Source organism: Lepisma saccharinum, chromosome 2, assembly GCF_977018435.1.
Source record: "Lepisma saccharinum chromosome 2, izLepSacc3.1, whole genome shotgun sequence".
NCBI lineage: Eukaryota > Metazoa > Arthropoda > Insecta > Zygentoma > Lepismatidae > Lepisma > Lepisma saccharinum.
This window is the reverse complement of record NC_139230.1, coordinates 112,489,987-112,502,491: the sequence shown is the minus strand read 5'-3', so window position 1 is coordinate 112,502,491 and position 12,505 is coordinate 112,489,987. Positions and strand designations below refer to the sequence as shown.

Below are 12,505 nucleotides of genomic sequence, written 5' to 3'. Positions count from 1 at the left end.
CCCTTTTCCTTCCCCGAAATTGGCATTCTAGAAAAAACTCTGGGCAACCAATAATTTTTTTCTAGAATTTCATGTATGGAGTGAAGTAATGAAAAGAGTTAAACAAATATATAAATAGACAAAGCTTTATAATGCAAGAAACCCATTGTGAATATTTCTCCCAAGTTTCATATTGTAGGTGACCAAAATTAAGGTTGAAACAAGCTTATACCAAGTACATAGTAAGCAGTGATCAAGTGAGTTGTTGAGTATGGGGTCTTACAGGTCAGTCAACTCTCCTGGGAAAATACATCATTCATTTAACTGTAGAACAGAAAGTTATTTGAAATTTGAATTGCAGCAAAATATCTGAGTCAACTCAAAAAATAGAATGTAAAATGAAGAAACTGGGTCAGAAATGAAGTTTTGTACAACCTACTTACTACAATTCAATCAAAAGAATAAATTGTTCCATGATAGTTTCCTAAATTCCAAGAATGATATTTATGTGTTTTAAACATTTAGTCTAGAATCAGGGATTTGTATAAAACAATAAAATATTGCATCTTGCTGCATAAACTAAGAGACCATGTAAATAATACATACTCGTAAGTATAAATGTGATATAAAAGAAACAAATATTTACTCAATATTAAAAATGTTTATTCCAACTTTGACTCTCATATAAGTACACATACAATCATGCCCTCCTGCAGGCAGTTTCAAAGAATTTTTTTTTTTAAATGCTGGAATCTGTTGGAAATTAAACATAGTTCTCCACTTTGGCATGTATATTTGTTATAATTATGTTTTTAACCTATTTTTCCCTTGCAGGTAAATAAGGAATGACAAGTTACATCAGTGTTTCATTAAAAAATGCAGCAACTGATGAAGTTTCATAATGCCTAAAATAACCTATTTTGCTTGTTAGAACCCATTGTAGGTTTATGCACTTAATCAACCTAAAGGTCTTTATATATTCATTTAAGGTTTTACAGGATTTTTATACCACACAGAGGTGTTTGCTCTGTTTGGTGATGAAAAAAGTCAATGACTAACATGATTGAAAGTAGTGGCACAACCACAGGTGAACGGGGGCATTGTTCCCCCCAACCTTGGAGGGAAATGAGTTTTAGGGGGCAGGGGGGGACAAACATTGACAGCCAAGTGTACCTGCAGGGGGCAATTACCGCCCACAACTTCAAATTTTATGCAAATAAATATACTTTTCGTAAAATTTTCTTGCTCTTTCGCTTGCATTTCCTGCTTTTCTTAGTGTTATCAACTTTAGAACCATAGCTAGGGGGCAGCGGGAGTTGGCCCTTGGCGCCAAATGATCTAAATGAAAATAAGTTGTAAAATTGATTGATTGATTTTTGTTTTAAGTCAACTTTACGCACAGAGGGGCTAATCGGGACTGGACCTACACTTTAAAGTGGGATCCGAACCACTGTGCCATCTGCCTCCACCGATTATCGAACCAGGGACCCCTTGATCACAAGGCGACGATGTTACCACTACACCATCGGGGAGGCACACTAGTTGTAAAAGAAAGGATGCCATGGTGTCCTGTGAAATTACTTGCATCCTATTAAATCAATATTGATTTCAGTCTGCAAAAAAATTTGGATAGAAACATGTTCTTGCTCGCTTCCTTCGCAATGTATCAGTATCATTGTTCTTTGTAATGCATTGTAAATTACTAGACAGAGAAATAAGACTTGTCTTAATTGATTGACTGATTGATTGAATTGCCTTTTTTTATTTCTTGTGCCACTTTTGGCTAATTTGCAAAGATGAGGATGAGTGATGATAGAAATTAATTAATTAATAAATTAAATTGATGAATGGACACTCACAAACATCCATGCCTAGGCCAGGATTCAAACCCGGGACCCCTGGCATCATATCAAGATGTGCTAACCACTCTGCCATGGGGGCCGGCTTGTCTTAATAGATTTTGTTTTAAATGTATAAACATGTTTTGAGGAAAGACATTTATTGAGACAATTTATGTAATTTTTGCTGCTGGTTTATTGTCAGATGGATGAATTGGTTGTGTAATGTATTTAAATAATATATGTTGTATATAATATGTATTAAAAAAAATGTGAATACATACACAATTTAGTGTCCATGTCGCTCCATGTTGCATATGAAACATATATTGTGCATGAAAGTTATACATGTTAATGTAAAAAAGAATTATGTTTGGAATGCGTTTATCAAGCACTCTCTGTTTTTCAAAAATAGTTTGTGTGCTTGTTTTCCATTATTAATGTGAAATTGAACGTGTTAAAAAAATAATTCAAATAGTTTGTTCGAACACAAATGCTTTAACACAAACTTCTACCCCTTTTTGCATATTTTACGAGGGTAATAACGTATTTGATACTACTACTACTAAACTAATAATAATAATAATGTTGGTCCCGGGTTTGAATCCCGGCTTGGGCATGGATGTTTGCGAGTGTCCATTCATCAATTTCATCACATCATCATTCATCCCCATCTTCGCAAATTAGCCAAAAGTGGCACAAGAAGCAAAGTAAAATAAAGCAAATCAATAATAATAACATTTTTATTAACATTATTATTATTATTGGTACGTTTATGCTGATCCTGGTACTCCCCCCCCCCGACAAAAAATTGTGGTTGCGCCTCTGATTGAAAGATACGCTGTCAATTTCCCTCCCTCCGCAAAGTGTTTGTCACCAAGACTGTGTTATTATACTTCACATGTAGAAGGTTGCGCAAAAGGTTACTTTGCAAGTAAACCTCCTTAGTTGTTACACAAATCTGGTATTTTGCTTTTCCTTCACATAACCCCAGATATGATCTTTACAGATATGATTTATGATCTTTCATTATGATGAATATGTGTGTGTTTTGAGTATAACATTAATCTCTGAGCATTTAATATTTAATTAGATTAATTACTTGTTAATTATCATCTTCTAGGGATCTTCGACCAGCAAGTTTGGACAAGGAACAAGAATCTCAGCGCTTCTACTTCTATTCTGGATATGCTTGGGGTTCTGCAGTTCTTATTTCTGGCATTGCTATCTTGCTAGACGTGGTCCCTCAAGTTCCTGACAGCATTTTGAAACCCAAATTTGGTGAGAAGCACTGCTGGTTTTATGGTAAGTTCTGTGCATTAATGGAAAATGGTAGAAATGATAAAATATATTAGGTAGTAGTATGATTTAAATTGTATAAATTGAAAAACGAACTGGAGGCAATATTGATTTGTTTCGAAAGATTATCGAGAAGTTCTTTTTTCTTTTCTGATTGATTCATTTGGTATTTTGAGTCCACTTTATGCACAGTAAGGCTAATCGGGACTGGACATACAGTTTAAAGTGGGATCCAAACTACTAGGTGCCTCCATCGGGTATTGAACCCAAGGTCCCTTGATTACAAGGCAATGATGGTACCACTGTGCCATCAGGGAGACTTTTTTTTCTAGCTTTTGTGACACTTTTGGCTAATTGTGAAGATGAGGATGAGTGATAAAATTGATGAAGGGACACTCACAAAGAACACCCAGAGGTAACCCAGTGCTATCTCCCACCTCTGCCACAGAGGTCGGAGATATTTAGTGTGTTCACATGCATGTACACACATACAAACACAAATCTCAAAAGTGAATTTTGTTGGCAAATACAGCGTGAGCACAAAAACACTCCCTGATTTTGAAGGGGTATAACTTTAATACCAAAAGTAGTATTCTACAGAAATGTTCACAGTAGTTGTAAAAACTTATAAAGTTTTTGTGGTGTTCATTGGAATTACAAATGCTCAATGTGCGCGCCACCTATTATGCAGGAAACATCGAGACGATAATCCAGCTCCAACCACACCTTCTCAAGCGTATCCAGTGTGATGAAGTTGACAGCTGTACTGATACGTTCCTGAAGATGATTCAAGTTTGTGGGTAGTGGAGGTACATAGACCTGGTTCTTCATGAACCCCCAAAGGAAAAAGTCACAAACTGTCATGTCCGGTGATCGTGGGGGCCACTTGCATAGATTTTGATCATTGGGTCCAGCTCGTCCTATCCAACGGTGTGGGAGGTTGTCATTCAGAAAGCTGCGTACAGATTGATGCCAGTGTGGGGGCGCTCCATCTTGTTGTAGAATGTAGTCACCTCTCTCTGCAGCAAGTTGAGGAATTAACCAGTCACGCAGCATTATTACGTAGCTTTCACCTGTGATTGTTGGTCCCTCAAAGAAGAACGGACCGTACACTCGACACTCTGACACTGCACAAAAAAACATTCACCTTGGTGAGTCACGTTTCACATCAAGAGTGGCATGCAGATGCTCGCTTCCCCAGATCCTAACATTATGCCTGTTCACTTTTCCACTCAAGTGGAAGGTCGCCTCATCACTAAAAATGATCTTTGTCAGAAAGGTTTCATCGTCCTCCATTAAAGTGTGGATAATCTCGCAAAACTCACGTTGCTTTACTTACCTTGTCTTGTGGATATAACTTTTGAACCAATTGCAGCCGGTATGGGTGAAAACGCAAACGCTTCCATAAAATCTTGCTTACGATAGTTTGTGGCACCTGCAACTGCCTGCTGGCTTGACGTGTTGATTTTCTGGGACTGCATACAAAGGCTTCTCGCACACGCACCACAATTTCCTCAGAGATGGACGGTCGGCCAGAATGTTCTTTTCTTTGATCAAAAATGTATCCTCTCTCAACAAATGTTTTATGCCACTGCAGAATGGATTTTTGTGTAGGTGGATCAACATTAAACTTCCATTTAAATGCACGTTGCACTCTCACAACACTGCTTGTTTTGGCAACTTCTAACATGCACCAGCTTCTTTGCTGTGGAGTGAACACCACTTTCAATGTTACTGCCCACTAGCTACCGAATTCACAACTAGCGATTCTGAAAAGAAGGATATTAAAATATTTTGAGTTAACTGAGCTTTGGATATCAATTTTATCAAAATATTCAAGTAACTATTAATTTTATGACATCTTAAAACCAGGGAGTGTTTTTGTGCTCACGCTGTATAATGATACTTTTACCAATCAACATTTATGTAAATAAAGGGCTGCCTTCATTTTCCCAAAAATGTCCTGCATTTGGCACACATCATCATACATCAACTACTTGAGTAATCCAGTTCTTTTTTCAAATAGATGTATTATAACCTTAAAGTATCACATTTTTCTACTCCCTCTGTCCCATAATTATTGTCTGGTACACTTTTGTTTGTTGTCCCATAATATTGTCCGATAGGCAAACTGTGACATTGGTGTATACAGAAGAAGAAAATTAAACACGGGAATGAGTCATACAACGTTATTACTCAAGGATCAGTACAAATTTGCCGATCAAGTATCCAAAAGAACATAAATAAAAAGTCACCATTTTGGCATACCGGACTATAATTATGGGACAAAGGGAGTAATTCACTATTCAGTGTTGTCATTGTACTGTGCAAAACACTATAGAATTTTATGAGAAGCTACAAAGTATTGCAAATTGTTGACTATTTGTTGAAAACTATTCAATAATGTATGCCATACTAGTACTCCCTCTGTCCCATAATTATAGTCCGGTATGCCAAAATGGTAACTTTTTATTTATGTTCTTTTGGATACTTGATTGGCCAATTTGTACTGATCCTTGAGTAATAACGTTGTATGACTCATTCCCGTGTTTCATTTTCTTTTTCTGTATACACCAATGTCACAGTTTGCATATCGGACAATTATTATGGGACAACAAAAGTGTACAGGACAATAATTATGGGAGAGAGGGAGTATTAAACAAGGAAGTATTATTTTGTATTACTTGTACATTTCTTTTGTGTCTTGATAATTAATGTGTGTATATTTACAATTACGAAGCACACACATAAGCAGAATAATTACTCAATAATATATTTTAGTATGTTTAATGCATGTGTCATGGAATGAAGGTTTCTAAAAGGTCCAGTGAACATGCTATATAACAATAATTATGTAATAGCCACAGGTATATGTATAGTTTGACAGGTTTAAGAGGTCTGACAATAAGGTAATGAACATGGTTATTTCCTTCACATATTTTGCTGCTGCAACACATTTCTAGTTTGACTTTGATCCTTCTCCAACATCAATTTGCAGTCTAACAGTCACTCACTGTGCAGTAACTGATTAATGAAAGGCTACTTGTGCTGATTGTCTTTAAAATTGAATCTTATAATTCTACAGAATGGTGCACAGTCAACGGCAAAGATAATGGTTACTTTTTTATTCTACATCCTACGTTGTTTTAAGGAATGAAACTATGTTGGTTCGAAGCAGGCATTGTTCTCTGCTTATTGACATCTTTATTTCAATTCATTGTCATCATATTATGTAATATAGACTGAATGAAAATGGTGGTGGACAATTCGCCTACTGTTCCTTTCGTCGTTGGGTGTACCATATGCTTTTGTGGTTTCTTTTTTATTCTTTTTTGCAAGTAAAGGTATTGTAGATATATATGTGACATTAAATTACTCTAATTGGTCTATACTAGATTGATGCAAAATAAGTGTATTAGTGGGAAAGATGTTCCTCTGAGACTCTTCTTCTGGAAAGAGAAAGGTTCAAGACAAGCAGTTATTAAAAACTTACTTTTGTCTAAATATTTGAACTTTTAATATCAAATACAAAATTTAATATCATCATTGAACTGTACATGCATTATACTTTTAAAGATGGTAGCAGCTGTTATTCATTGATGTATAATCTCAGTTATGATAATACGATTTTAGGCTACCCCCTGAAAATATTATTGTTCTGTTCTGTTATTGCTAAAATATTTGAAATTTAATCAAATTCTTCTTCTTCATGTATTGAAAGTTTTGGCCATCTCAACAACATCTCTCCACTTTTTCCTATCCTGGATGCTCTTCATCCAATTCTTTACTTTCATGTCTTTCAGAATCAGATCTTTAATTATTTAATCTTCCCATTGTTTCTTTGGCCTGCCTAAGGCTCGTGTCCCAAGTGGTTTCCATATATATATTTCTCTTACTAATCTTTCATCAAACATTTGATTTACGTGCCCAAAACATCTTAGTCTTTGTGATTTTATGAAATTTTCGATGTTTGCATTCCTGATTAACTTGTTGAGTTTTTCATTAGTTCATATTCTCCATCATCAGCTTCTTTCAGAGGTCCATAAATTCTTCTTAAGAATTACTTTTCAAATATTGAGAGCTTCTGGTTACAGGAGTCTTTGAGGGTCCAAGTTTCACATGCATATGTGATTACAGGTCTTATTATGCTCAGTCTGAGTTTCACAGATTTAGATATTAGTTTGCTTTTAAATAGAGCTAAGTTGCTGAAATATGCTTTATTACCAAGAATAATTATCTCTTTAATTTCTTCTTCAGTTGTGTTGTCGCCATTTACAACTGATCCAAGATATTTGAAAGATCTCAATTCTTCTATTCTCTCTTCACTTATAATTATGTCTTGCAATCTGCTTTTACCTTTTACACATCTGAGATATTTCATTTTCCGCATATTAATTACAAGACCCATTTTCAAAGCTTCACTTTTTAGTTGTTCAAATGTTTCTATTAATGTCTTTTTTGTCCTTGCTGTTATAAGGATGTCATCGGCATATGCAATGCATTGTTTTAATCTTGTTGATATGTTTCCTCTCAGTTCCATCTGTTTCAATACAAAGTCTATCACTATACTAAACAGAGTTGCAGATAAGGGATCACCTTGCTTGACTCTACTTCGAATTCTTCACTTAGTTCCCCGTTTATTTTGACTCTTCCTTTATTGTTGGTTAAGGTTAACATAATTAGTCTACTTAGTTTAGATGGTACTTCATATGATTTTAAAGCATCTATTACTTTGTTCCTGTGCACTGAGTCAAATGCATGGGTAAAATCTATAAACAAGTTGTAGAGTCCAATATTATATTCATAGCTCTTTTCAAAAATCTGTCTTACTATGAATAGTAAGTTGATCTGTTGGCTCAGAATCTCATTTGATATTCGTCAAATTTGTATTCAGTGCTTTCCATTAGCCTTTTATTTGGTATTATAGCCAGTATTTTATATGCAATGTTTAAGAGTGTAATTGGCCTGTGATTATCACAATTTAATCTATCTCCCTTTTTGAAAATTGGGCACACTATACCTTCATTCCATTGAGTTGGTAACTTTTCGTCATTCCATACACTTAATATCAGCTTGTCCAACTTCTGTTTCAATGTTCTCCCTCCATTTTTAATTAATTCTGGAGGGATGCTGTCTGGTCCTGCAGCTTTATTTGTTTTTAGATTTTGTATTATGTGGGTTATTTCATTCCACGATGGAGGATGTAGTTCTTGTTGATTATTGTCATTCTGTTCTATTGGTGCCTGCATGCCTGTTGTTACGTTATTATTAAGAATCTTTCTAAAGTATTCCTTGCATCTATTTAGGACTAGTGCTTTTTCTGAGATGATGATACCTTCTGTATCTTTACACATCATTGGCGATACTGTTTGACATTGTTTAAAGGATTGTATATTTTTGAAAAATTTTCTAGTTTCATTTTTCTTGTAATTCATTTCAATTTGTCTTATTTTATCATTCAACTCTACACATTTTATTAGCTTCTTTTCTTCTTATACGAGGGTCACTATTTATATTTTGAGCCTAACAATGAAAAAAACAGGAATTTGGCATTGAAAACTGCTTTATTGTTTTTTGAAGTATTCTCCTTTATGGTCAATACACTTTTGCATTCGTTCGAACCATTTGTCAAAAGCAGTTTTTCCAATCTTCTTGAGACACCTCCATAATATGATTTTTGAACGCATCAACGGCGTCTTCCGCCGACGAAAATTGTTGTCCATGCAATTTATTCTTGATATTTGGGAACAAGAAGAAGTCATTGGGTGCCAAATCAGGACTGTACGGCGGATGACCCTTCAATTCGATTTTTTGACTGTTCATAACGTCGCTTGTTAGACGAGATGTGTGACAGATGGCATTGTCTTGAAGAAGAATGATCCGACGGCGTTTGTTTGTTTTCCGTATTTGACCGAAGACCTCTCGCAAACAAATTGTTGTGTACCATTCAGAGTTGACCGTTCTACGTTCCTCTAAAGGCACAGTTGCCACATGACCAGTTTTCCCGAAAAAACAGGCGACCATTTGTTTCGATGTGCTTCGAGTGCGAACAACTTTTGTTGGATTGGGTTCATCTTGAAACACCCATACAGTCGACTGCTGTTTACGTTCCGGCTCATATGCATATATCCATGATTCGTCACCTGTTACAATCTTATATACGTCTTTTGAAGCACCACGATTGTATTTATTGAGCATTTGTTTGCATCAATTGACACGAGCGTCTTTTTGAGTTATTGTCAAATTGTGTGGGATCCAACGAGAACATACCTTTCTCACAGCTAAATGATCATGTAATATTTTATATATGCTGGTGGAACTAATGCCTATGATTGCCTCAATCTCACAGTATGTCACATGATGATCTTGCAGTATTAGGTTTTGCACAGCATCAATGTTTTCTTGAACAACAACTGATTTTGGATGACCTTCGCGAATCTCGTCGGTGAGCGAATGGCGGCCACGATTAAATTCATTATACCAGTGTTTCACAGTGGCAAAGGATGGGGCTTCATCGCCAAATGTGGAAGTAAGTTGATCGATGCACTCTTGTCTTGATAATCCACATCGAAAATCGTAAAAAATCATCGCACGAAAATGTTCACGAGTTAATTCCATTTTATTGTTGTCGCACAATCTCCAAGTCAACATAAACAACACAAATGAAGCTATTGACAAAACATTTGAGGTGCGTTATGGTCAATAATGCCAGACGATTTGGTGCAAACGTCAAATCGCGCCTAACTTCAATCAGTGTTGCCAAGGCTCAAAATATAAATAGTGGCCCTCGTATTATATATTTCTTGGCTGGCCCTGGTCTTTTTTGCATTGCTCTCTTTCTTGCTTTGTTCTTTTCTTGAATAATCCTTCCACAATCTTCATCCCAACATTCATTTTTGGGGATTCTTCTTTCTCTTTGTATAACTTCTTTAGCTGCTTCGTTTATTGCAATTTGTATGTTACCCCATTCTTCATTAACATTCATTAACTTTCCTGGAGATTTTTTAATTTTTCATGTAATACTGCTTGATATTCCTTAATATCTTTTGGGTTTTGCAGGTTTGATTTATCCCATTTGCTATTTTGAGAGGATTTGATTTTGTACATTGCAGGCAGGCACGTATCAAAGGGGGGGGGGGGCTTAGGGGGCTCGAGCCCCCCCCTGAAAGTTTTCGGTTTACACTAGATAAAATGAGGTTTTTTGTTTCTTGTGGTGTGAAATAATATAATGTGACGATAATTTAAGGAGAGAAATAATTATTGAGGCAATACGGAGAGTGTTCTGTATCCTTGTTATTGTTAATAGTGCGTATCCAAGGTGGAAATCAGGGGGCTCGAGCCCCCCCCCCACCTTCAGGAAATTTTTCTGTTTACATTAAATAAAATTAGGATTTTTGCTTTTTGAATAATGTGACGATAATTTAAGGGGAGAAATACTTATCAAGGCAAGATGGAGAAGGTTCTATAACCCTGTTGTTGATAATATTGCACGTAAACTTTTCTTGAGCTTTCAGTATTGTCGCAGCAAACTTGAGCACTATATAGAGACTTGCCAGCATTTGGAAGCTGCACAGCAAAGGTACCGCCACACATACAGCGATTCGTTGTAATTTTTAATCTCTGGAAGGCATGAGAGGGAATGTTCTTGAAAAAGTGGAGTCGAACTACTGGCAATATTTATAAATCGTTTATCTGCACAACGTTCTAGAATATACTGACGATATAAATATGCGTTAATTAGAACCATTCCTAAATAGAAATTCTTTGACCAAACCTTGGATCCAATGAGAAAAATGGCATTGTTTATGACATCATTTCCTTTTAAGCGTTCAATTCAAGGACTTGTTCATGATTTATTTGATCGTGTTAAAGGTGCTTTTACTTCAGTCTCTAATACGAAATTATAAAAACTTCTGGTGAGTTGATTTTTAAAAATGTGCCCGAGATAAGGAGTGGCGTGCCAACGATTTTCAGCAGGATGAGGGGTTACGCATACTATTTTTGGTGGTCAGTCCTCTTTTTGCCCTGTTTTCCTGTTTGTGACGTTCTTTTTTTAAGGACTGTGTCAAATGGGGTTATGACCCCACCAACCCTCCCTTGGGCACGTCACTGGAGATACCTAAATGAGTAAACATTTGATCATATTGAGAGAAGAAACATTAGATGTCTGCATCCAGTTCGCAGCACATAGTTTGAATCTAGTGTTGTGGAGTGGATTGATTGTCCATCCCGTGCATGTGTAACAATTTTGGTTTGAGAAGAAATGGACAAACATACATACTAAGATGGTTCCGGCACACAAGGTTAATTGAAACTGAGGAGTCGAGTGGTAAAAATGTTCAGATTTCACTTTCTGATAAAAATCACAGCCTTAAACAGTGGTGACGATTTAGGGCATAGTTGCTCCCCATTTTTTTGCCTCCATACTATGGCCTCTTAATCCTAAGCCTTGTCTAACAAGAGAAAGAGTAAACTTTCCTTGCACCCCCCCCCCCCCTTAGTTTTGGAACCAAATTCCCACCACTGACCTGGAACATATAATTGTGAGGTTCTATCTATACCCCTTAAAAAATTGTGTTCAGCCCCCCCCCCCCGAAAGGAATTCCTGGATACGTGCCTGATTGCAGGGAGAGTCTGTTTTAGGATTACTTGCACCAATAAGTGGTCAGAGTCAATATTTGGGCCTCTTAAAAATCTTACATAATTTATCAGATCCTTTTTGCTGCTGTTAATCAACACATGGTCTATCTGATTGATATTGCTCTGGTCAGGTAATATCCATGTTCCTTTATGTATTCGTTTATGCTGGAATTGGGTGCTCATAACTATCAGGTGATTTGCAGCTGCAAATTCACACAATATTTCTCCATTCTTACTTGTTACATCATGCAATGTGTGCCTACCTGATATTTTACTATATATTTGTTCTTTTCCCAGCTTTGCATTAAAGTCACCTAATATAATCATTACATCACTTTTTGGAACATTGTCTACCATATTTTCATAGAAGTTTTCTTTTATTTCTTCTTCTTTATCTTCAGATGGTGCGTATGTGTTGATTAGGGTTATATTGTTATACTTGCCCTTAATTCTCAGTTTACATAATCTTTCGTTGTAAGGTACAAATCCAACTGAAATTGTATAGTATAATATCTTGATATGCAAGGGTTATAATACACCAATATATATGCATGTATCTTATGTTAAAATTACCAAACTTTATTATCATTTACTTCTACTTGACATGTCCTATACTACAGGTGTACCTACCTGTACAAAATTGTAGTCCTTGGATGCAAATAAATCATATCATATCATATCATCAATTATGTGGTTTTGGATTCTTTTTTGTACAATAAAACCTGTACCAGCCTGTCCTCTTTTATCTT

General features: G+C 36.0%; 1 protein-coding gene across 1 annotated transcript in view; it reads left to right on the top strand.

Annotated features, from left to right (window-relative positions):
- The window catches only part of LOC145984117 (putative G-protein coupled receptor Mth-like 1), a 75,050-nt gene that overhangs the window by 37,499 nt on the left and 25,046 nt on the right, over positions 1 to 12,505 (top strand). Inside the window, exon 3 of the mRNA XM_083117551.1 lies at positions 2,941 to 3,122. Coding sequence (XP_082973677.1) covers positions 2,941 to 3,122 — 182 coding nt within the window. The remainder of the gene's footprint in view (positions 1 to 2,940; positions 3,123 to 12,505) is intronic.